The sequence below is a fragment of the Rana temporaria genome, chromosome 9, assembly GCF_905171775.1.
Source record: "Rana temporaria chromosome 9, aRanTem1.1, whole genome shotgun sequence".
Classification (NCBI taxonomy): Eukaryota; Metazoa; Chordata; class Amphibia; order Anura; family Ranidae; genus Rana; species Rana temporaria.
The window spans coordinates 173,767,269-173,793,374 of record NC_053497.1 but is presented as its reverse complement, the minus strand read 5'-3'; the positions used below and the strand labels follow the sequence as shown (position 1 = coordinate 173,793,374).

Below are 26,106 nucleotides of genomic sequence, written 5' to 3'. Positions count from 1 at the left end.
AACTCAAGCGGGACTCCAACCTCATTATCTTATGTCCTCAACTAGGAGCGAGACTTCTCCCCCATCGACCTAGCGGATTGGAGCAAAGCCTGGTCTAATACTGCAAAATGCTGCTTTAACACAGCTACCCTAGAGGCAGCCTATAAGGTGCTCCTCCGTTGGCATTGGGTTCCATCCCTTAACGCCAAATCAAACCCATCCTGCAGGAATAGATGTTTCAGGGGTTGTGGTCAGCATGGAGATGAACTTCATATCTGGTGATCCTGCCCCCGCCTAGTGGGATTCTGGTCAAGAGTATTTTGTCTTCTGTCAACTCTCTTCCATATATCCCCCCACAAAGATGACAAATTGGCCTTACTCCACTGCCCGATCCCGGGCCTCTTTTCCTATCAGCAGAAGTTGGCCACCAGGGCCGGATTTGCTCTCCCTGCCGCCCCAAGGCCAGGTTCCACAATGCACCCCCTCCCTGCCAACCAAACCCCCCTCCCCCCAAATCAATGGAGAATGTGCGGCACGGTTAGTTCAAATATGTTTTGTTTGTTTTTTTACTTTTTTATTACTTTTTTTATTTTTATTTATTTGTAGCTTGTCACTTACTTTTTTAAATTTTTGTATAATTTTCTTATTATTTTTCTTATTATTTACTTTTTTATTTTATTAATTTAATTATTATTTCTTATTATTTTATTTATTTTTTTATTAAAAAAAATTCACTTAACTTTTTTGCTATCACACAGGAGAAAACAATTTCCTGTGTGAAAGCAATTGGAGGTGACATGTTCTCTTTATTGACCCTGTCACCTCCAAAACAGGAGTCCAAGCACTGTGCTAGAACTCCTGTCACAGCTGAGATGGGAAGAGCACAGCTCACCCCTATCACTGTGTACATCGGCAGCAGGGACAGGAGACTGACTCGGTGGCCGGGTGGAGGACGGAGTCCCGAAGACAGAGCCAGCAGAGAGAGGTATGTGGGGTGGGGAGGACGGACGGGAGCACATATTTTACAAGTGATTTCGGCGACATCGCCGCAATCACTTGTTAACGAGCGAAAGGATTCCCCCATAACTTACCGCCCTTAACTGTTTGTTCCGGGCGTCGGGGGACTCCATGCCACTGCCGCCCCTTGGAGCCCTGCCGCCCCAAGGCCTGGCCTCAGTGGCCTTGTGGGAAATCCGGTCCTGTTGGCCACCTATTTGTTTATCGCTGCAAAGTGTACATAAGCAAGGGCCTAGAAGAAGCCGGCGGTCTCATTTGCGGGTGTGAAGAGCATCTCATGATTAATGAGAAGATGTCTAGTATTCTCCATGACTCCCATGCCAAGTTCCTCAAGGTATGGGGCCCGTGGTGGTCCTACGCTCTTTCCACTTTGCATCCGACCAGCCTAGGCCTCGCTAATTGACCTCCTCTACCCTCCCGACCTGGGGGTACCCTTTTCCTAACCAATCTTCCTGCTCTGCACCCCTTTTCTTCCTCTGTCTTTCCTTCTCATCTCTTAACCACCTGGCCCCCTCCCCCCCCTTTTTTCTCTCTTTCTCACTTGTTTCCCACCCCCCCCCCCCATTTGTTTTTTTTCATGTTCTCATTTTTGCTATTTGTTCATATGACCCCGATTCTAGTTTTATTTTCCACATTTTTGTGGACTACTCCACGCCTTAACCTCTGAGCAATTAAGCTCATAAGGTTTCCTTGCAATGTCCTTGCAATTTGCGTGTGAATTTTGTGATTTAAAAGGTCTATAAGAGTATTTAAAGAGTAAAATGCCCTTAAGGTCAGTAAAAAGGGCCTTGGGCTTGAAAGTAAAAGGTCCTGGGACCAGAGGAAACAGCCCTGAGACGGATGGAAAGAGCCGCGGTGGACAGGGGGGCCCTTCAAGATTTCTTGCACTGAAGCCCTGAAGGTTCTAGTTATGCTTGTGGTTGGGCGTGATATACCAGCATGGCCTCAGAGCAGAAAGGGCGTTTTAGATTTTTTTTTTAGTTTTTGGCGGCTCTCACTAGGTTCCCCACCCAGCTTCCTGCCTGCTCCGTTCCTTCCCCATTGGCCATAACTGAGGGTCAATCAAAGGAGACTTGGAGATAAGAGCATCATGGGACATGTAGTCCCAAAGATTAGTGGCCCCATTTTCCACAGGGAGGAGGCTACAGCTCGATCAAGAGAGAGATTGAGAGACTGCAGCCTGGAAAAAAAGGGAGTGAGTGCTACAGGACAACGAAAGAGGAGTGTTTGGGCATTATTTTGAGATGAGGTTAATGATGTAGCACTGAGTTGTTGATGAATTTTTATGTTCTTGTTAGGATTTTTAATTTTATTTATTGGTTGAGGGAAAGCCAGTGGAGGGATTGACAGAGAAGGGTGGCGGCCACCGACCAGTTGGTAAGGTGAATGAGTCTGGCAACAGCATTCATGATAAACTGAAAGAGCGGTCATCTGTGTAGAGGTAGATCAATTACTTTTGCGCTGCAATAGTTAAGACAAGAGGTAATGAGGGAGTAAATTAGTAGCCTCATGGTGGTGTTGGTTAAAAAGGTACATATTTTAGAAATGTTACAGAGATGAAAGTTGTAAGATGTGGACAATGATTAGATGTGCGGATGAAAGTAAAGGTCAGAGTCCAGAATTACAGCTAGCACCCTGGCATGAGGAAAGAGACTGATAGTTATATTACTGTCCTAGTTCGGTTGCTAGTAGGATTAAGGCATATATAGAATTTTTGTTGCCTCCTCTATGGAGCGAAGTATGATTGCTGTTCTGGATTCTGCTAGTTGCAGGTTTAGCTGCTTCCCCCCTGGTTTCTAGTAAGCTCTAAAATGTAGTGGGTTGGTAGAGGCAGAACCTGGACTTGCATATTCATACAGCCTCAGCCAATCCCTGGGAGGAAGAGTGACCAGTAGGGGGCTGGGGTGTGTATAAATACGTTGGGGCCTAGAACAGCAGGATCCTTGTCCTGTGGGGAAAAAACCCAGCCTTAGGGCTGTGGCCCTCTGGGTCACTTAGCTGAAGATTTCAGGAGGTCATTAAAGTCCCAATTTAGGGAGAACTGAGGGACCCATGTTTAAAGCTGCTGGGAGGAATTTGGAGGAAGTTCCTAGAGGATCAGGCCAGCAGGCCTAGTACAGAAGCCAGCTAATCCTGCAGGAAAGCAACTTGTGTTGCACAAAATCCCGACCGTCGAGAACGCGGTGACGTACAACACGTACGACGAGCCGAGAAAAATGAAGTTCAGTAGCCAGTGCGACTCTTCTGCTTGATTCCGAGCATGCGTGGATTTTTGTTGCGTCGGAATTGCATACAGACGATCGGAATTTCCGACAAGGACTTTTCTTGTCGGAAAAATTGAGAACCAGCAGCTGTTGGAAATTTCGACATTTTGAGCCTACACACGGTAGGAATTTCCGACCAAAAGCTCACATCAAACTTCTTGTTGGAAAAATAGGATTTTTTTACTCACCGTAAAATCCATTACTCTTAAATTCATGGACGGACGCAGCAGCCTTTGACTGTAGGGTTTTTTCTGCCTTGAAGTAAGGGCAGGGGCGCTGCACTCAGGAGGAGTCCCGCAAACTCTCCTGGAAGGAAGGTGCATAACCCTACAGTCAAAGGCTGCTGTGTCCGTCCATGAACGGAAGAGAAAATTGAGAACCAGCTCTCAGATGGAGCCTACACATGGTCAGGATTTCCCACCAAAAAGCTCACATCGAACGTGCACGCGGCATAAGCATAGATTTCACCCCCTCTTTTACAATTGTAATATGGACCTGCCGGCGCTGGTTTGGCGACCACGCACACGCAGCATTCAAAACACGCATGGGAAAGCATTGAGCGTTGGAAGTAAAAAAAATTAGCACGGTGCTAATGCACAAATTCCAATTATATCTGTAGCCATTAATTTGATTAAATAACATTATTATTCATACACTGCTTTATCTTCGTCCTGCCTGGTGTCTCTTCATTTCACAGAATTACTAATAATTTTGCCTGTAGGTGACTAAACAGGAGAGGGGGGGGGGGGGGACACTGCACATTGGCGAAAATGAGATTGGAGTTTCCCAGGTCGCCAGCACAACAATCATATAAATAAATAATAAGATCAAGGATTAATTGCAATGCCTTAATAAAACCTTTGGATTCAGCGCCTTCTTGTAAATGGAAGTTGTTTGGGCTCTGGTGTAATTTTTCTTATCAACTGGAACATATTTTCTGCCTGTGGTCACCCAGAGCCGCTATTCAGCAGTTGTTGTTTTTTTTTTCCGACTTTTTGTCCTGGAAACTTCTAGGTATTAGGCTTCAATACAAATGCAAGATACTGCCCCAGGCTATGTTCTGGCACACTTTTACTGACCGCTGGTGTTGACATAATGGGATCCGTACATCCCCCAACAATCCAAATTCAAGTAGAAAAAAAGACTCACATTCTCAACTTTTTCTTGAACACAGTTGGGGCGATACTACAATTTTTCCTATGATGTGTGTCTGGCAGAGCCCTACCCATGGCTGTCTTAATGAGAGGGCACACCTGGGCACTGCCCAGGGGCCACAGCTGCATGGGGGGCCACTGCAGTTTCCCCAAAGCAGCTGGTCCTAAAGCCCACGCTTCCCCGAAATTGGGGGCCTCATGTTGGCACTAAGAGCGATGGATATACAGGGGAGGTAGGCTGGCAGCGGTGCGCCGTGCTGTGCAGAATGATACACATTATTTCACAACCAGCAGGGAGGGGCAGGGCCGGAGCGCCAGTGATGCTCTGACCCCGCCCCATGCTGCTTCAATGCTCGGGACTCGAAGGAAGGGATGTAGAGGGGCCACCCCCCCCCCCCCCATCCCATCCAGTTACCTCGCTTTTTTATATGTTTGTAACTGTTGTACAAGCTATTACCTCATACATGTTATCACATACCAGGGACCCATCCACGCAACCCCTCAGTTTCGCAACACACTTTTATTGCTATGTATCTGGTTACTTTCGATACTACTATTGCTCTGTAAAAATATGAATACTGTATATCCCCACCTTTCTAAGATTTTTCTCCGCAAATATTTTGTAAGTGCTGAACACACTCAATGTAGTCCTGCATTATCTACTGTGGGTTGGATTGTTGGTTGTTGCCTGCTGTGGGTTGGATTGTTGGTTGATGCCTGCTGTGGGTTGGATTGTTGGTTGATGCCTGCTGTGGGTTGGATTGTTGGTTGATGCCTGCTGTGGGTTGGATTGTTGGTTGATGCCTGCTGTGGGTTGGATTGTTGGTTGATGCCTACTGTGGGTTGGATTGTTGGTTGATGCCTACTGTGGGTTTGATTGTTGGTTGATGCCTACTGTGGGTTGGGTTGGTGCCTGCTGTGGGTTGGTTGTTGCCTACTGTGGGTTGGGTTGTTGTCTATTTTGGTTTTGTTTTGTTGCCTGCTGTGGGTTGGTTGTTGCCTGCTGTGGGTTGGTTGTTGCCTGCTGTGGGTTGGTTGTTGCCTGCTGTGGGTTGGTTGTTGCCTGCTGTGGGTTGGGTTGTTGCCTGCTGTGGGTTGGTTGTTGCCTGCTGTGGGTTGGGTTGTTGCCTGCTGTGGGTTGGGTTGTTGGTTGTTGTCTACTGTGGGTTGGGTTGTTGGTTGTTGTCTACTGTGGGTTGGGTTGTTGGTTGATGCCTACTGTGGGTTGGATTGTTGGTTGATGCCTACTGTGGGTTGGATTGTTGGTTGTTGCCTACCTGCTGTGGGTTGGATTATTGCCTACTGTGGGTTGGATTGTTGGTTGTTGCCTACTGTGGGTTGGGTTGTTGCCTGCTGTGGGTTGGTTGTTGCCTACTGTGGGTTGGATTGTTGGTTGATGCCTGCTGTGGGTTGGTTGTTGCCTACTGTGGGTTGGGTTGTTGGTTGATGCCTACTGTGGGTTGGATTGTTGGTTGATGCCTGCTGTGGGTTGGTTGTTGCCTACTGTGGGTTGGGTTGTTGGTTGATGCCTACTGTGGGTTTGATTGTTGGTTGATGCCTGCTGTGGGTTGGATTGTTGGTTGATGCCTACTGTGGGTTGGATTGTTGGTTGATGCCTACTGTGGGTTTGATTGTTGGTTGATGCCTACTGTGGGTTGGGTTGGTGCCTGCTGTGGGTTGGTTGTTGCCTACTGTGGGTTGGGTTGTTGTCTACTTTGGTTTTGTTTTGTTGCCTGCTGTGGGTTGGTTGTTGCCTGCTGTGGGTTGGTTGTTGCCTGCTGTGGGTTGGTTGTTGCCTGCTGTGGGTTGGGTTGTTGGTTGTTGTCTACTGCGGTTTGGGTTGTTGGTTGTTGTCTACTGTGGGTTGGGTTGTTGGTTGATGCCTACTGTGGGTTGGATTGTTGGTTGATGCCTACTGTGGGTTGGATTGTTGGTTGTTGCCTACCTGCTGTGGGTTGGATTATTGCCTACTGTGGGTTGGATTGTTGGTTGTTGCCTACTGTGGGTTGGGTTGTTGCCTGCTGTGGGTTGGTTGTTGCCTACTGTGGGTTGGATTGTTGGTTGATGCCTGCTGTGGGTTGGTTGTTGCCTACTGTGGGTTGGGTTGTTGGTTGATGCCTACTGTGGGTTTGATTGTTGGTTGATGATTGCCTGTTGTGGGTTGGATTGTTGGTTGATGCCTGCCTGCTGTGGGTTGGATTGTTGGTTGTTGCCTGCCTGCTGTTGGTTGGATTGTTGGTTGTTGCCTGCCTGCTGTGGGTTGGATTATTGCCTACTGTGGGTTGGATTGTTGGTTGTTGCCTACTGTGGGTTGGATTGTTCTTATTGAATGTGGTAGAAACTCCATAGATCAGGAACACCAACACATTGCACATGACAAGTTATGAAATTATAACAAAGAGCATGGGGTAGGACTGTAACAGCAGGACAGCGTCCCCTATATGTTGTAAACATTAATGCTATAAGCAGAGACAATTGGACTCTACAAGACGAGAACTGAAAGCCCTAGTGGAGGTTTTAAAAAGCCAACTTACCGACTTGGCAGTGGCAGAGATGTACTGGACCACCATCTCATGCTTTCTTGACAGGTCCTTCAGACGTAAAGGTGCCTTTCGCTCTTCATTCAAATTCATGTCCTCCTGTAAACAAGTAGAAAAGAGGTGGTTTAAATCTGTGATGAAAGAAATATGTTTGTTACATTTTTGACTTGTTCTTTTTTTTTTATATTCTCTCCTTGCTCAATCCAGCAAGATATCCGCTATGTTGGCGCAGCACAGTAAAATCTTGCTAGATCGGGGTCAGGTATATAGGAACGATTTAGTAGGGATTTGGTACCTATACAATGTCTCACTCCATACCCTTTGTCTACCAACTCCCATATGACGAATAGACAAAAAAGGTATGTAGTGGGGCTTTCTATAGGTACCAAATTACTGCTCATTGACCTCGTTATTACTACTACATGCTGTCCACTGACTGCCCTGCCACTACATGCTGTCCACCCTGCCACTACATGCTGTCCACCCTGCCACTACTTGCTGTCCACCGACCACCCTGCCACTACATGCTGTCCACCGACCACCCTGCCACTATATGCTGTCCACCGACCACCCTGCCACTACATGCTGTCCACCGACCACCCTGCCACTACATGCTGTCCACTGACCACCCTGCCACTACAGGCTGTCCACTGACCACTAAAGGCTGTCCACTGACCACCCTGCCACTACAGGCTGTCCACTGACCACCCTGCCACTACAGGCTGTCCACTGACCACCCTGCCACTACAGGCTGTCCACTGACCACCCTGCCACTACATGCTGTCCACTGACCACCCTGCCACTACATGCTGTCCACTGACCACCCTGCCACTACATGCTGCCCACTGACCACCCTGCCACTACATGCTGTCCACTGACCACCCTGCCACTACATACTTCTCATTGACTGCCATGAACTTTCCTGATGCTATATACCATACACTATACTACACACTGCCCAGTTCTGCAGTACAATTTCTTACTGCCTTATACGCCATAGTACGCTCTATGTACTGCTCTACACTGACATTACAGTCACATCAAGTGGGGAGGGGGATCCTGATTAACCACTTAAGCCCCGGACCAATATGCTGCTAAATGCCCAAAGGTGATTTTACAATTCGGCACTGCGTCGCTTTAACAGACAATTGCGCGCTCGTGCGACATGGCTCCCAAACAAAATTGGCGTCCTTTTTTCCCCACAAATAGAGCTTTCTTTTGGTGGTATTTGATCACCTCTGCAGTTTTTATTTTTTGCGCTATAAACAAAAATAGAGCGACAATTTGGAAAAAAAATCAAAATTTTTTACTTTTTGCTGTAATAAATATCCCCCAAAAACATATATACATTTATTTTTTTCCCTCAGTTTAGGCCGATACGTATTCTTCTACCTATTTTTGGTAAAAAAAAATTTATAGCGTTTACAAAATAGGGGATAGTATTATTATTATTTTTTTACTACTAATGGCGACGATCAGCGATTTTTTTTCGTGACTGCGACATTATGGCGGACACTTCGGACAATTTTGACACATTTTTGGGACCATTGTCATTTTCACAGCAAAAAATGCATTTAAATTGCATTGTTTATTGTGAAAATGACAGTTGCAGTTTGGGAGTTAACCACAAGGGGCGCTGTAGGAGTTAGTGTTCACTTAGTGTGTGTTTACAACTGTAGGGGGGTGTGGCTGTAGGTCTGACGTCATCGATCGAGTCTCCCTATAAAAGGGATCACTCGATCGATGCAGCGCCACAGTGAAGCACGGAGAAGCCGTGTTTACATACGGCTCTCCCCGTTCTTCAGCTCCGGGGAGCGATCGCGAGGGGGCGGCTAGAAACGAATAGCCGTGCCGTCGTCCCGCATCGCTCCCATGGGAATCCGACCGCCGCATGTGCCTTTCTACCCCCGACCCGCAGAAAGGCAAGGACGTACCTGTACGCCCATTTGCCTGTACGTGCCATTCTGTGGACGTACATATACATGCGGCGGTCGGGAAGTGGTTAATGCATTGCAAAGGCATACCTCCCAACTTTTTGAGATGAAAAATGAGGGACACACATTAGCAAACATATGTAGACATAAGACACACCCCCTGCCACACCCCATTAAAAGAAGAATTATAAAAAATATCTATTAGTTAAACCCACAAGTGCTTTTTTTTTTACCGCTACTATTCCTTTAAATTGGCTTTTAAAATCTACAAATGCAGCAATTTACAAATTGGATGAAAGGTTTAGCGCTGGGAAACACTTTTTGAAAGAGAAAAAGTTTCTTTTTTTTAAACAACTATATGGATTAGACCAAAATGAGGGACAAATGAGGAGTAAAGAGGGACAGAGGGACAAATCCGGGACAGTCCCTCGAAATCCGGGACAGTTGGGATCCATGCCAAGGTATGAACGTAGCCTTATATGTCTTGCCACCCCTCCAGAGAGTGCATATTACTTTCCAAGTCACTTGGCAGATGTATCAAACTTGACATTGGCTTCTCGGCTGTGTATTTAGTGGTTTGGTTGGAGAGGCCCTTTAAAAAGCTAATTTTGTCATGCAAAGTGAAATTATGCTAATTTGTGGAAGATGAATTCATTATCTCGCCTGTTCCTTTGTAGCTTCTTGTCACATCTGTTCCTGAGAACACGTCTCAGCTGCGAGCGTGCGGGGCCGAAGTGAGTAACAATCTGCCACAGACGAAGCCCGCTTTCTGAAACTTCTATGGAGCTCTTCAGAGTGAGCCAATGCTCAGAAGGACGCAGCAAGGTGTGACAATGGGGGTCTATGGTTATATCACACTTACACCGCCGCTTTCACCGCCGCTGCTGTGAGAAGAGCAAGGATACCGATAGGATAAAAAAGAACTAAAGAAACCTCTTATGTATATCAATATACAGAGCAACACTGTCATAGGCGTGCGCACAGGGTGTGCCAGGTGTGCCTGGGCACACCCTAATCACCCTGTGTGGTGCAGATTGCACCGAACTATACTGTGTCAAACATGCACTAACGCACAGAAAAACACAGCATTAAATGGCACGTAACACACAGAAATATACTGCGTTAACATGCAGTAACGCACTGAAATATACTGCGTTAATCGTGCACTAATGCACAGAAACATGCTGCATTAAACGTGCAGTAACGCACTGAAATATACTGCGTTAAGCGTGCACTAATGCACAGAAATATGCTGCATTAAACATGCAGTAATGCACTGAAATATACTGCGTTAAGTGTGCACTAATGCACAGAAATATGCTGCATTAAACGTGCAGTAACGCACTGAAATATACTGCGTTAAGCGTGCACTAATGCACAGAAATATGCTGCATTAAACGTGCAGTAACGCACTGAAATATACTGCGTTAAGCGTGCACTAGTGCACAGAAATATGCTGCATTAAACGTGCAGTAACGCACTGGAATATACTACGTTAAACATGCACTAATGCACAGAAACATATTGCGTTAAACGTGCAGTAACGCACAGAAAAAGACCCCTGATATTTAACCAAAGCTCCCTAATGGGGCTCCTAAAATAAAAACTACTGACACTGCCCTACCGACACCGTCCACGGCTCTGCTGACACCATCAATATACTGTATATACACATGCAAATATGTTTGATCTTTGGGGTGCACACCCTAATGCAATAGGCTGCGCACACCTATGAACACTGTACTGACGACACCATTTAGGGGACCATTGCCGACCTCTCCTTATGACCATGCTGCTCAGTCATTCATAGGCAGCTTTGTATTCTGTGAATGAATACAAGTTTTCTTTTGCCTGTGGTTGGACGCGGCCCCAGGGCCGATCCTAGGGTCACACAGGTGCCTGGGTGGAGAAATATTTCTGGTGGCCCCACATGGGCGTGGTCATTTTAAAAACTCCTCCCCTTTACAAATGTTTCTATGGCAACGACTCAACCACAGAAATGCTACCCGCACAAAGTCTTCATTACCCTGGGATCCTTACATGATCTCTTAACCAGGGCCGATCCGCCCTATAGGCTCACTATGCAAGGCACTTAGGGCCCCGCAAAGCCGCGAAGGGCCCCCCAAATTACTAGAGGCTCCACCTGGTGAGAAGTCATTTTCGCCCCCCCCTCACCCCGCTTCTGAACTCGCTGGCTGCATGGGAGAAGAGGTAAGAAGTCAGCACCCCCCTCTTCTCAATTTAATGTAAGATGTTATTTCCGACAGCAAAACACCCCCCCCCCCCCCCCGCTTCTCAATGTCATTTTGCTTAGGGCCCCAGGGAGGTCAGGATCGGCACTGCTCTTAACAGTAAAACAAATACAGGAAGAGAAGCGGAGTACTATATTGGGACCTGGAGGGGGACCTTTCTGATGGACACAGAGATGGCTTCTGTTAGAGAGTCTGTTAGAAAGACCCCCCGACATACTACAGACATGATACAGGAGATGGTCAGAGACTGCAGACATGATACAGGAGATGGTCAGAGACTGCAGCCATGATACAGGAGACGGTCAGAGACTGCAGACATGATACAAAAGACGGTCAGAGACTGCAGACATGATACAGGAGATGATCAGAGACTGCAGACATGGTATAGGGCAGTGATGGCAAATCTTGGCACCCCAGATGTTTTGGAACTACATTTCCCATGATGCTCATGCACTCTGTAGTGTAGTGGAGCATCATGGGAAATGTAGTTCCAAAACATCTGGGGTGCCAAGGTTCACCATCACTGGTATAGGAGATGGTCAGAGACTGCAGACATGATATATGAGATGGTCAGAGACTGCAGACATAGTACAGGAGATGGTCAGAGACTGCAGACATAGTACAGGAGATGGTCAGAGACTGCAGACATAGTACAGGAGATGGTCAGAGACTGCAGACATAGTACAGCAGATGGTCAGAGACTGCAGACATAGTACAGGAGATGGTCAGAGACTGCAGAAATAGTACAGGAGATGGTCAGAGACTGCAGACATAGTACAGGAGATGGTCAGAGACTGCAGACATGGTATAGGTCAGTGATGGCAAATCTTGGCACACCAGATGTTTTGGAACTACATTTCCCATGATGCTCATGCACTCTGTAGTGTAGTGGAGCATCATGGGAAATGTAGTTCCAAAACATCTGGGGTGCCAAGGTTCACCATCACTGGTATAGGAGATGATTAGAGACTGCAGACATAGTACAGGAGATGGTCAGAGACGGCAGACATAGTACAGGAGATGGTCCATTAGACCCCTTTCACACTGGAGGGGTTTTTCAGGCGCATTAGTGTTAAAAATAGCGCCTGAAAAAAGCCTCATCTGCAATGCCAGTGTGAGAGCCCGAGTGCTTTCACACTGGAGCGGTGCGCTGGCAGGACGTCAATTCCTGCAAGTAGCTTCTTTGAGGCACTTTAGTGTGTGTATACACATCGGCGCCCCTACCTTTGCAGGCGCCTGGGTGCAAAGCACCCTGCGCACCCTGCCTAGGAGCGGCCTTGCACGGCTCTCCCTTTTCACTCGATCCGGATTACTGGGCTCCTTTCCCATTCCTGTGGGGTTATCTCGCTCATTTGCCATCTGTCTCGGCGGGTTGAGGTAGGTATTTGGTTTCTTACTCACAAGCCACGGCAACATTAATATATGTAAATTAAAAAACATTTTGGTTATGTCTACATACGAGATGCATTATTCTAATATTTGTCTTTGTATTTTATGTCAGAGCTGGTTTGCGGATTGGTGGTCCCAGAACACATCCCCTGAGGACGCCACTTTGGCGAAACATGTAGGGAAAGGACACTTCACTGTGACCACCATATGTTGAATTTTGGGAAGCCAGCGACCCACCATTTCTCATTTATGCTCGGATAACCAGTTTTTATTGAACCTTTTCATACATTTTTGTATTAATAAAAATATATCCCCCTTTTTATACGTACTGTCTATATGTATTATTTGTCTTTAGCATCGTTACAATCCCACCCTGTGTTCCTGCTACTAAAATAAAACCTGGGATAAGTTGCGTACTTATTTTTTAGAACCACTCAGATCCTTTCTATATTCTTCTTTTGATCGGTTGAGGCCGAGTTTGGAATGTCATTCTCCTGACTTTCCACCTTAGCCATTCAGAGCATGCTTTACATTCAGCCAGAGAATACAAAGCTGCCTATGAATGGTATTTTTTTTCTTCTGGAGTGCAACAGGGAGCTGAGACTTCATATAGTTTATACAGCACACCCTGCGGGGTGCACCGGTTAGTGTAGCAAATAGATAAAATTCACATCGAACATGAAATATGAACAAAGCCGTATAGGCTCTATAGTGTGTACTTAAGTGGCGGCCCGTCCATTAGGCGTGCCCAGGCTCTGCCCCTCTCTCCACGCCTCCCCCCTATATGCAATTTTGTTTGGGAGCCATGTCGCACGACCGCGGTATCGAATCGCAACAAGTGCTCTGGTCAGAAAAGGGGGTAAATTCCTCCGGGGCTGAAGTGGTTAAGGGGGCGTGTCAGGGAGGCGTGTCCTATGCCTACATACGTTTGAGATGGGAATGAGGGACACCTACTTGCAAATTGTTGGGAGGTGTGTATTTTCGAATCCTTGACTTCTCCCTTCAGGCTGAGGAATTTTGTTAACCTCCTCCTTACCGGGCCATTATAAAATGACGCCGGCAGGAACCCTCCCTCAAACCTGGTGGACGTTATATGACGTCCTTTCTTCCCGGCAATCTAGGGCGCGCGCGTGCGCCCGCGGCACCGCCCGTGACCCGGCGGATGCGATTGCCGGTGATCACGGCAGGAGTGTCGATCTGTGTGTGTAAACACACAAATCCACCTCCTATCAGAGGTGGAGGAGACCGATATGTGTTCCCAGTACAGAGGAACACACACCGGTCTCCTCCCCTTGTGAGTCCCCCTCCCCCTACAGTTAGAACACACTTTAGGGAACACATTAACCGCTTCAGCGCCCCCTAGTGTTAACCCCTTCCCTGACAGTCTCATTTACACAGTAAACAGTGCAGTTTTATAGCACTAATTGCTGCATAAATGTGAATAGTCCCAAAAACGTGTCAAAAGTGTCCGCCGCAATGTCACAGTCACAATAAAAAATCGCAGATCGCCGCCATCACTAGTAAAAAAAAAAAAAGATATATTAAATTAAAATGCCAGAAATCTATCCCCTATTTTGTAGACGCTATAACTTTTCTGCAAACCAATCAATATTACGCTTATTGCGATTTTTTTTACCCAAAATATGTAGAAGAATACGTATCAGTCTAAACTGAAGATAAAAATAAAGGGCTAGATTCACATAGATCAGCGGATCTTTAGATCCGCGTGATCTATGTGATTTAAGATCCGCTGCCGCAAGATTTAGAGGCAAGTGGGTAATTCACAAAACACTTATCTCCAAACTTGGGGCGGCAGATCGTAAATCCCCCGGCGGAATTCAAATTCCGCGGCTAGGGGGAGTGTACTATTTAAATCAGGCGCGTCCCCACGCCGATTTAAATGCGCCGTCCGTGAATTTTCCCGGCGTGCATTGCTCCCACTGACGTCGCTAGGACGTCAGTGGTTTCGGCGTGAGCGTAACTTGCGACGAGCGGGTTTGAGAATCGGCGTACGCAAACGACGTAAAAAAAAAAATTGGGCGCGGGAACGACGGCTATACTTAATATTGGCTGCACCTCATAGAAGCAGGGGTAAGTATACGCCGGGAAAACCGCTACGTAAACGTCGTAACAAACTACGTCAGGCCCGCGTACGTTCGTGAATTGGCGTATCTCGCTGATTTACATATTTCTCAGCGTAAATCAGCGAGAACGCCCCCAGCGGCCATTTTTAAATTGCAGTTAAGAACCGACGGTGTAACACAGTTACACCTGTCGGATCTTAGGCATATCTATGCGTAACTGATTCTATGAATCAGGCGCATAGATACGACCGGCCTAAGTCAGAGATACGACGGCGTATCAGGAGATACACCGTCGTATCTCTCTGTGAATCTAGCCCGAAAAATTTAAATTAATTGTGGTATTAAATCAAAAGTTAAAAAAAAAACGTTTTTTTTTTTAAATTGTCGCTGTTCTTTTGTTTATAGCGCAAAAAATAAAAACCGCAGAGATGATCAAATACCACCAAAAGAAAGCTCTACTTGTGGGGGGAAAAAAAACAAACATTTCATTTGGGTACAGTGTTGCATGACCGCGCAATTGTCCTTCAAAGTGCAACAGCGCTGAAAACTAAAAATTGGTCTGGGCAGGAAGGGGGTGAAAATGCCCTGTATGGAAGGGGTTAATTTATTTTCTTTTTTTCCTATTATTTTATTTTTAATGAATGTCTAAATGTGTCAAAAATTCACAGTTAGGGGGGGGGGAAGCAAATGAATCAGCTTATAAGAGAGGATGATGTTTAGTAATTTGTTTTAATTTTTATCTAATATTTTCACTCTATTTACATTGTCGGCCGGCGTTAGTAACATTGCGGATATATTTAGCCGCGCTTTTGTTTTTCCGTTAATAGGGAATGACTCAACCCATTCCAGGCCTAAGTACACGACTGTTAAAACAAAGATCCTGCATTTAGGATCATAAACGCTCTGCAAATTATAGCCCCGACCTAATCACTTAATGGTCCCTTTTAATGCAGAAAGTATTAAAAACAGATCCACATGCGGCGGTCTTCTAGCTGACAGAGGCACGTAGCGGCCTGACGCCACCTTTCCAACTATGGGAAGAAAAGTGCATGTGTGCGGTGGGAGATTGATCATCTTAACCACTTCACCCCCGGAAGGATTTACCTAATCACCAGGCCATTTTTTTTTGCGATTCGGCACTGCATCACTTTATTTGACAATTGCGCGGTCGTGTGACGATGTACCCAAATAAAATTTACGTCCTTTTTTTCCCACAAATAGAGATTTCTTTTGGTGGTATTTGATCACCTCTGCGGTTTTTATTTTTTGCGCAATAAAAAAAAAAACAAACACAATATGTTGTACCTTTTGCTATAATACAAATCCCCAATTTTTTTTTTTTTTTTTTAAGCACATTTTTTCCTCAGTTTAGGCCGATACGTATTGTTCTACATATTTTTGGTAATAAAAAAATAAATAAACAAAAAATAAATAAAAATCGCAATAAGCGATATTGATTGGTTTGCGCAAAAGTTATTGTGTCTACAAAATAGGGGATAGTTTTATATCAATTTTTAATCGGGACTGCGACATTATGGCCGACAGTTTTTTTTAACTTTTTGCTATAATAAATATAAAAAGAAATGTTATCAGGCCAATAGGAATTCTATATATTTTTGGTAAAAATAATATATATATATATATATATATATATATATATATATATATATATATATATATATATATATATATATATATATATATATATATATATATATATATATATATACGTATATTGATTGGTTTGCACAAAAGTTATTGGGGTAGAGCCACGTACATCGTCGAAAGTTTGCGTCGGGCGTAGCGTATCTAAGATACACTACGCCGCCGTAACTTACCTTTTTTTTCGAATCCTCAAAGAATTTGCGCCGTAAGTTACGGCGGCGTAGTGTATCTTTGGCGGCGTAATGGCGCACCATTCAAATCTCTGTGATGGGGGCGTTTTTTATGTAAATACGTTGTGACCTGACGTAAACAACGTTTTTTTTAACTGCGCATGCGCCGTCCGTGGGGGTATCCCAGTGCGCATGTTTGAAATTAACCCGGAACAAGCCAATGCTTCCGACGGTGACTTCATTCTACGCAAATCCCTATTCGCGAACGACTTACGCAAACAACGTAAAAATTTCAAATTTCTACGTGGGAACGACGGCCATACTTAACATTGAGTACGCCTCATAACAGTAGCTTTAAATATACGCCGGGAAAAGCCGAACGCAAATGACGTAAAAAAATGCGCCGCACGTACGTTCGTGGATCGCCGTAACTAGCTAATTTGCATACTCAACGCGGAATTCGACGGAAACGCCACCTAGCGGCCGCTGAAAAATTGCATCTTAGATCCGACGGCGTACTAAGACGTACACCTGTCGGATCGACCCGAGATGCCGTCGTATCTTGTTTTGTGGATACAAAACAAAGATACAACGCGGGAAATGTAAAATTATGCCGGCGTATCAAGAGATACGCCGGCGTAATTCTTTTGTGGATCTGCCCCATTGTGTCTACAAAATAGGTGATAACATTTTTTTTTATAAAAATGCCATAAATTTATCACCTATTTCCATTTTTTTTATATTTGTTATAGTAAAAGTAAACTAAATAAAAAAAAAATCTATAATATAATATATATTTTACAATTGTCGGCCATAATGTCGCAGTCCCGCTAAAAATTACAGCTCGCCGCCATTACTAATAAAAAAGAAATGACTAAAAATGCATAAATTTATTAGTAATGGCGGCGATCTGTAATTTTTAGCGGGACTGCGACATTATGGCCAAAAATTGTAAAAAAAAAAAAACTATAAATATATATAAATATATATTTTTATTTATTTTTTTACTTTTGCTATAACAAATGAAAAAAAAAAAAAAGGAAATGTCTTCATCAGTTTAGGCCAATAAGTGTTTGTTGATTGGTTAGCACAAAAGTTATTGCTTCTACAAAATAGGAAGTTGATTTATGGCATTTTTATTTGTATTTTTTATTACTAGTAATGGCAGCGATCTGCAATTTTTAGAGGGACTGTCCCTGCAATGTCACATATTGAACACTTTTTTGGGACCATTGACATTTATACAGCGATCAGTGCTATAGAAATGCACTGTTTACTGTGTAAATGTCACTGGCAAAGAAGGGGCTAACACTAGGGGGGTGATCAAAGAGTTCAATTTGTTCCCTAGGGAGGTGTTTCTAACTGTGGGGGGTGGGACTGACTGGAGGAGAAGAGAGATCGCTGTTCCTGATCACTAGGAACAGACAATCTCTCTCTACTCCCCTGACAGAATGAGGATTTGCTTTGTTAGGACTGGCAGATCCTCGTTCTGCCTCCCTGTGGAGTGATCTCAGGTTGGACTGGCTCCCCCACTAGCGAATGGGCGGCCACACGCGCACGACTGTGCTCCTTCATATAGAGTGGGGGGGGCTCTAATACAGGAGATGTGTTGCTGCCAATATCAGAGGGGGGGGGGGGAACGAATGCAACCACCACATCGAATGATTGGTAAGCTGCAGTTTATAAAATTTGTTTTCTTGTTTTAATACCGCCTCAAATTAACTTTTAGAGCCCCCCAGGATTCATTTAATCCCAATTATACACCTAAAACCAACAAAAAAAAAACCTTTGTTTGGACTTTAAAAAAATTTCCCCACTGATGATCTAAGAGATTCTTCTTGATTGAAGCCACTGTAATGAATACGAAGTCACTCACCATCATTTTCTCAAAGAGATCCATGATTTCCTTCTCGGAGAGATTCATCTTGCTTTCCTCCGGGATCGGGAACTCCGTTACTGCCGACAGCGACTCTGTGGGGTGCTGAATGAGCGGCTTCTCCTTCTCCTTTTTCACGCCAGATTTCCTGAAACTGGTTAACCTGTCTCTCTAAAGGAGTAAAAAAAAAAAAAAAATCATCAAATAAATAAAAAACATGTCAAGTATATTTTAACAACAAAATCCTACATCCAATGCCAACATTAGTCTTCACACTAATGGTAACAATATCCTCAACTCTCTGACTCTTATTTCTTTAACCACTTTGGCTGTCAAATGACAGGGCCATTTTTTTGCGATTCGCCACTGCGCCGTTTTAACTGACAATTGCGCGGTCGTGCGACGTGGCTCCTAAACAAAATTGATGTCCTTTTTTCCCCACAAAGAGAGCTTTCTTTTGGTGGTATTTGATCACCTCTGCGTCTTATTTTTTTTGCGCTATAAAACAAACAAAAACAAAAAAAAAAAGAGCAAAAACTGAGAAAAAAAATAAATCAATATTTTTTACTTTTTGCTATAATAAATATCCCCAAAAAATGTTAAAAAAACGCTCAGTTTAGGCCGATACGTATTCTTCTACATATTTTTGGTAAAAAAAAAAAAACATGCAATAAGCGTATATAGAGATTGGTTTGCACAAAAGTTATAGGGCCAGATTCACATAGAATTCCGGCGGCGTAACGTATTGCATTTACGTTACACCGCCGCAAGTTTTATGAGCAAGTGCTTGATTCACAAAGCACTTGCCTGTAAACTTGCGGCGGCATAGCGTAAATCCGTCCAGCGCAAGCCCGCCTAATTCAAATGGGGCGTGTATCATTTAAATTAGGCGTGTTCCCGCAGCGAACGTACTGCGCATGCTCCGTTTTGAAATTTCCCGCCGTGCTTTGCGCGAAATGACGTCGCACCGACGTAATTTTTTGAACGGCGACGTGCGTTACGTCCTTTCCTATTCCTATTTGAAATTCAACGCGGGAACGACAGCCATACTTTAACATGGCAAGTCTAAATATAAGCCAAGAAACAGCAGCCGTAACTATACGCCGGGAAAAGCCGACTAGCGACGACGTAAGAGAATGCGACGAACGCGCGTACCTTCGTGGATCGCCGTAAACAGCTAATTAGCATACCCGACACTGAAAACGACGCAAACTCCACCCAGCGGGAGCCGAAGTATTGCACCTACGATCCGAAGGCGTACGAAGCCGTACGCCTGTCGGATCGAAGCCAAAAGCCGTCGTATCTTGGTTTGAGGATTCAAACTAAAGATACGACGCAGCAAATTTGAAAATACGCTGGAGTATCAGTAGATACGCCGGCGTATTTCATCTGTGAATCTGGCCCATAGTGTGTACAAAATAGGGGATAGATTTATGGCATTTTTATTATTATTTTAATAGAAATGGTGGCGATCGGCAATTTTTACAGTGACTGCGATATTGCGGCAGACACAATCGGACACTTTTGACACTATTTTGGGACCATTGTCATTTACACAGCGACCAGTGCTATAAAAATGCACTGATTACGGTGTAAATGACACTGGCAGGAAAGGGGTTAGCCACTAGGGGGCGAGGAAGGGGTTAAGTGTGTCCTATGGAGTAATTCTACTCTAACTGTGTGGGGGGCATGGCTACGAGTGATAACAGTGATCACTGCTCCAGATGACAGGGAGCAGTAGATCAGTTTCCTGTCACTAGGCAGAACAGGGAAATGTCTTGTTTACACAGGCATCTCCCCGTTCTGCCGCTCCGTGACACGATCACGGGACACCGGCGGACATTGAGTCCGCCAGTGTCCCGAATGGCACGGCCAGGCAAAGCAACGTACCTGTACGATGCTTTGAAACTGCCGCCTAGCCTAACTCCCACGCTAACAATAAGCCTAACAATAAGCCTAACTCCAACGGGTCCCGCGGGCGCGGAGCTTGCGGCAGGCACACGCCTGCTAGGGGGCAGTTTCAAAGCATCGTACAGGTACGTTGCTTTACCTGGCCGTGCTATTCTGCCAACGTAAATGTACGATAGGCAGTCGGCAAGTGGTTAAAGGGATAGTTCACCTTTACCACAAAAAACTTCCTATGCAGATAAGGAGCGTCTGTAGATAAAAACAAACTGCGCTGATGCCGATACATCCACAAACTCTCGATCTGAAGGACGTGGCGTGAATCTCAATTTAAAATTGTCCACAGGGATTATTACCCATTCCACACCAATATGTTAGACGCTCCTCTAGCACAATGCCCCTGGCGTTCACTACCACGTCCTACTTTACTCCACCGTCCTCTGGGATTGCCCAACCATTGCTAGATATTGGAACTCAGTGCTAGCATATATTTTCATAAGTCATAAGATCCTACTACCCAACAATCCGTTTTTGCGTATATTTGGATGTGAACCACCAACTTCCACAACATCAGCAGGCTCACTCAACCCAACACAGTGGACTCATAACTCTCCTTGTTGCTCGTAGGACGATCATGTTCCATTGGATTAAACCAACACCACCCAGCCTTCCAGCTGTGGAACGCTCAATGTTATCGCTCTTCAACCTTGAGAGGCTGGTCACCATCTTACTAAACCTCCGCTCTACTTCACGCTTTTTTGCAGGATGGTGTAAACTCAACGCTGGCCATACATTATGCAATTTTCTTGTACAGCTTTCTTTTAGATTTACCGAAACCATACAATATGAGGTCAAACCTAAAAACCTTAAATTTTTATGCAATCAGGGTGGTTTTTGCACTCTATAGTTGAAGGTAAATTGAATAGGAAAATTATAAAATGTGTGGCCAGCTTAACTCAAACACCAACGCTAACCCTAACTCCAAAACCAACAATACCCCCAACTCCTATGCTAACCCTAGCAATAACCCCAATGCTAGCAACTCTAATGTAAACTTTAACAATAACCCTAACTCCAAGGCTAATAACCAAAACACCACACTACCCCAATGTCAACAGTAACCCTAACAACCTAAATCCAATGCTAACAACAGCCCTAACTAACGCCAATGCTAACAACAGCCCTAACTAACGCCAATGCTAACAACAGCCCTAACTAACACCAACGCTAACAACAGCCCTAACTAACGCCAACGCTAACATTCCTAACTAACGCCAACGCTAACAACAGCCCTAACTAACGCCAACGCTAACATTCCTAACTAACGCCAATGCTAACAACAGCCCTAACGCCAACGCTAACAACAGCCCTAACTAACGCCAACGCTAACAACAGCCCTAACTAACGCCAACACTAACAACAGCCCTAACTAACGCCAATGCTAACAGCCCTAACTAACGCCAATGCTAACAACAGCCCTAACTAACGCCAACGCTAACAAAAAGGCTAACTCCAACGCTAACAAAAAGGCTAACTCCAACGCTAACAATAATCCTAACTCCAACGCTAGCAATAATCCTAACTCCAACTCTAGCAATAACCCTAACTCCAACAATAACTCCAGCTCCAACATTAACCCTAGCAACAACCCTAACCCCAACACCAACATAAACCCTAGGTCTATGCTAACCCAGACATTAACCCTTAACTCCAAAGCTAATCCTAATAACCTTTACTCCAATGCTAACAATAACCCCAGCTCCAACATTAACTTCTAACAACTTAACTGCAACGCTACCCAACTCCAACGCTAACAATAACCCTAACTCTATGCCAACCCTAACATTAACCCTCCACTCCAAAGCCAACTTAACAATAACTAACTCTGATACGAACACTAACAACAACCTATTTCCACTAATAGGCCCAACAAAAATCTAAATCTAATGCTAACAACAGCCCTAACTGTAACGCTAACCCTAACAATAACCCTAACTCCATGGCTAACAATAGTCCTACCCCCTAAGAAGCTAACCCTAACAATAACCTTTACTCCAACGCTAACAATAACCCCAACTTCAACAGTAACCCCAACAATAACCCCAGCTCCAACATTAACCCTAACAATAACCTTAACTCCAACACCAACATAAACCCCAAGTCTATGCTAACCCAGACATTAACCCTTAAATCCAAAGCTAACCCTAATAATAACCCTGAGGCCTCGTACACACGATCGGTTAACCAGAGGATAACGGTCCGATGGACTGTTTTCATCGGTCCAAACTGATCGTGTGTAGGCCCCATAGGTTATTTAACCTTAGGTTAAAAAAAAACGGCAACTTGCTTTAAAATTAACCTATGGATTCCTAACGGATGGGAAAAAAACGATCGTTAGTAGGCACGTCCATCGGTTAAAAATCAACGCATGCTCAGAATGAAGTCGATGCATGCTTGGAAGCATTGAACTTCGTTTTTTTCAGAACGTCGTTGTGTTTTACGTCACCGCGTTCTGACACGATCGGTTATTTAACCCATGGTGTGTAGGCACCACGGACCATCAGTCAGCTTCATCGGTTAACCTATGACAACGATCCGTTCTCATCGGATGGACTGATCGTGTGTCCGCGGCTTAACTCTGATGCAAACACTAACAACTTATTTCCACTAATAACTCAAAAAAAATAAACCCAATGCCAACACCACCCTTAACTCCAAAGCTAACCCCAACAATAACCATAAAGCCAACACTAACCCTAACAATAAACCTAACACCAACCTAACTCCAACACTAACCCTAGCTCCAATGCCAACAATAACCCTAATTTCAAGGATAACCCTAAACTCAGCCCTAATTTTTTATTTATTTTTTTGGTTTACAAATTTGAACAGTAACCATAACCATAATCGTAACTCTAAATTAATTTGCCAACAATAAATGTGATTCTGACGCTAACCCGAACAATAACCCCAACAATTACTTCAATACCAACACTACCAGTAACCTTGTATTTGCTAAAAAAGTTGCATGTCAACACTGACATGGTGATCACACGGCTCTGTTGATAAAGCCATACACAGTTGTGCTCATAAGTTTACATACCCTGGCAGAATTTTTTATTTCTTGGGCATTTTATGGAGAATATGAATGGTAACACAATAACATTTCTTTCGCTCATGGTTAGTGTTTGGGTGAAGCCATTTATTATCAATCAACTGTGTTTACTCTTTCCAAATCTTAATTTCAACAGAAACTACCGAAATAACCCTGATTAAAAGTTTACATACCCCAGGTCTTAATACCGTGTATTGCCCCCTTTAACATCAACTACATCTTGAAGTCTTTTGTGGTATTTGTGGATGAGGCTCTTTATCTTCTCAGATGGTAAAGCTGCCCATTCCTCTTGGCAAAATCCTCCAGTTCCTGTAAATTCTTGGGCTGTCTCGCATGAACGGCACATTTGAGATCTCCCCAGGGGGGGCACAATGATATTAAGGTCAGGAGACTGAGATGGCCACTCCAGAACCTTCACTTTACTCTACTGTAACCAATGACAGGTCCACTTGGCCTTGTGTTTTGCATCATTGTCATGTTGGAATATCCAAGTACGTCCCATGCGCAGCTTCCTGGCGGATGAATGAAATGTTGCTCCAGTATTTTTTAAAAACATACTGCATTCATCTTGTCATCAATTTTGACCAAATTTCCTGTGCCTTTGTAGCTCACACATCCCCAAAACATCAGCGATCCACCTCCGTGTTTCACAGTAGGAATGGTGGACCATTCATCATAGGCCTTGTTGTCTCCCCTCCAAATGTAATGTTCATGGTTGTGGCCAAAAAGCTAAATTTTGGTCTCATCACTCCAAATGACTTTGTGGCAGAAGATTTGAGTCTTGTCTCTGTGCTGTTTGGCGTATTGTAAGCAGGATACTTTGTGCCATTTGTGTAGTAATGACTTGTTCTGGTGACTCGACCATGCAGCCCATCCTTCTTTCTAGTGCCTCCTTATTGTGCATCTTGAAACAGCCACACCACATGTTTCCAGAGAGTCCTGTATTTCACCTGAAGTTATTTGTGGGTTTTTCTTTGCATCCAGAACAATTTTCCTGGCAGTTGTGGCTAAAATTTTAATTGGTCTACCTGACCGTGGTTTGGTTTCAACAGAGACCCTCATTTTCTTGATTAAAGTTTGGACACTGCTGATTGGCATTCTCAATTCCTTGGATATCTTTTTATATCCCTTTCCTGTATTATACAGTTCAACTACCTTTTCCCGCAGATCCTTTGACAATTCCTTTTGCTTTCCCCATGACTCAGAATCCAGAAACGTCAGTGTAGCACTGGATGAAAGATGCAAGGGTCTGTCAGGAGTCCAAAAACTCATTGACCTTTTATACACACACACTAAATTACAAGCAAACAGATCACAGGTGAGGGTGGTTACCTTTAACAGCCATTCAAACCCCTTTGTGTCAACTTGTGTGCATGTTATCAGGCCAAAATCACCAGGGTATGTAAACTTTTGATCAAGTCATTTAAGTAGATTCTGTTGCGATCATGATTTAAAAAGAGTAAACACAGTTGATAATAAACAAACACTAACCGTGAGTGAAATAAATATTTTTGGGTTATTACCGTATTTATTGGGGTATAGCGCGCTCCCGCGTCTAGCGCGCACCCCTAAAGTTGCCCCCGAAATTCCTGTGGAAAAAACATTTTAGTACTTACAGTTTTGGTGTCTTGCGCGGCGTCCATCAGCGTCCTCGTCGGGTCCGTCTGCGGCTTCGGGTGTCCTCTTCGTCGGGTCCGGCGTCCTTCTGCTGCGTCCTCCTCGCTCGTTTCCCGCGCCGAGTTTGAATACTGCGCCGGCATATACCGAGCGCAGTACACTCGTGTATAGTCAAGCAGGCTCGGCTACTCTCGCGCTCACGTCCTGTACGTCCAGGACGTTAGCGCGAGAGGAGCCGAGACTGCCCGACTATACACGAGTGTACTGCGCTCGGTATATGCCAGCGCAGTATTCAAACTCGGCGCGGGAAAGCGGGTATCGGCGTATATCGCGCACCCACGATTTTGCCCTGGGCAAAAAAGTGCGCGGTATACGCCGATAAATACGGTATTCATATTCTCTAAAAAATGCCCAAGAAATCATAAATTCGGCCAGGGTATGTAAACTCATGAGCACAACTATATATATATATATATATATATTTTTTTTATTGTGTTACTCATTTACAAACACCTGACCCTGATCTACTGTCTTTGGCCAACTCCATACAGAAAAATTCAAGTTACAGAGAGCAGAAAATGAAATCTGGAGGCTTGGGAACGAGGGTGGAATATTAAATTAGACCAAAAAAAAAAAGAAAAGAAAAGGGAGCCAGGATTGAAAAATAACATCTAATTTTGCTCGGCGTAGCCCGGGTTCAGCTAGTTGTAAATATCTCTGAAATGGAATCACGCTATAAACAGCTACAGTGTACCATTATCAGTAATGGGAAAAGAATAGGCTCATTAGAGTATGGAAGAGCTATATGACATGCTAATGATGTGATAATTAAGGTGTCAGAGAATAGCTAACAATCGGAGAGTGCCTCTTCCTCGGCTGATGGCGTTGGGGGGGGGTGAAAAGTGCGTCCTTGATCTCTGACTTTCGTTGGCTTCGATGTTTATACCCCCCCGGAGATGCGGCTTGCTCTGCACGATTTTTAAAGGGGCAGAATCCTGGTGATTATATGAACTCTGCTATGAGCAGATTGTAAGTGGGGAGTGGCTACTGATAATTCTAGTCAATCCTAAATTTTGGACGCCAATAAATTTGGATTGAATGTCGCAGATCCGGGGGGACAAATTGTAATTCAAATTTTAGTGGTC

At 44.5% G+C, this 26,106-nt stretch overlaps 1 protein-coding gene across 3 annotated transcripts in view; it reads right to left on the bottom strand.

Moving 5' to 3' along the window:
• The window catches only part of DIAPH2 (diaphanous related formin 2), a 1,333,979-nt gene that overhangs the window by 1,181,883 nt on the left and 125,990 nt on the right, over window positions 1–26,106 (bottom strand). For all 3 annotated transcript variants that reach the window (XM_040325027.1, XM_040325028.1, XM_040325029.1), the window contains 2 exons: window positions 18,325–18,495; window positions 6,949–7,053 (listed from right to left, as the gene is read on the bottom strand). In XM_040325027.1, coding sequence (XP_040180961.1) covers window positions 6,949–7,053; window positions 18,325–18,495 — 276 coding nt within the window. The remainder of the gene's footprint in view (window positions 1–6,948; window positions 7,054–18,324; window positions 18,496–26,106) is intronic.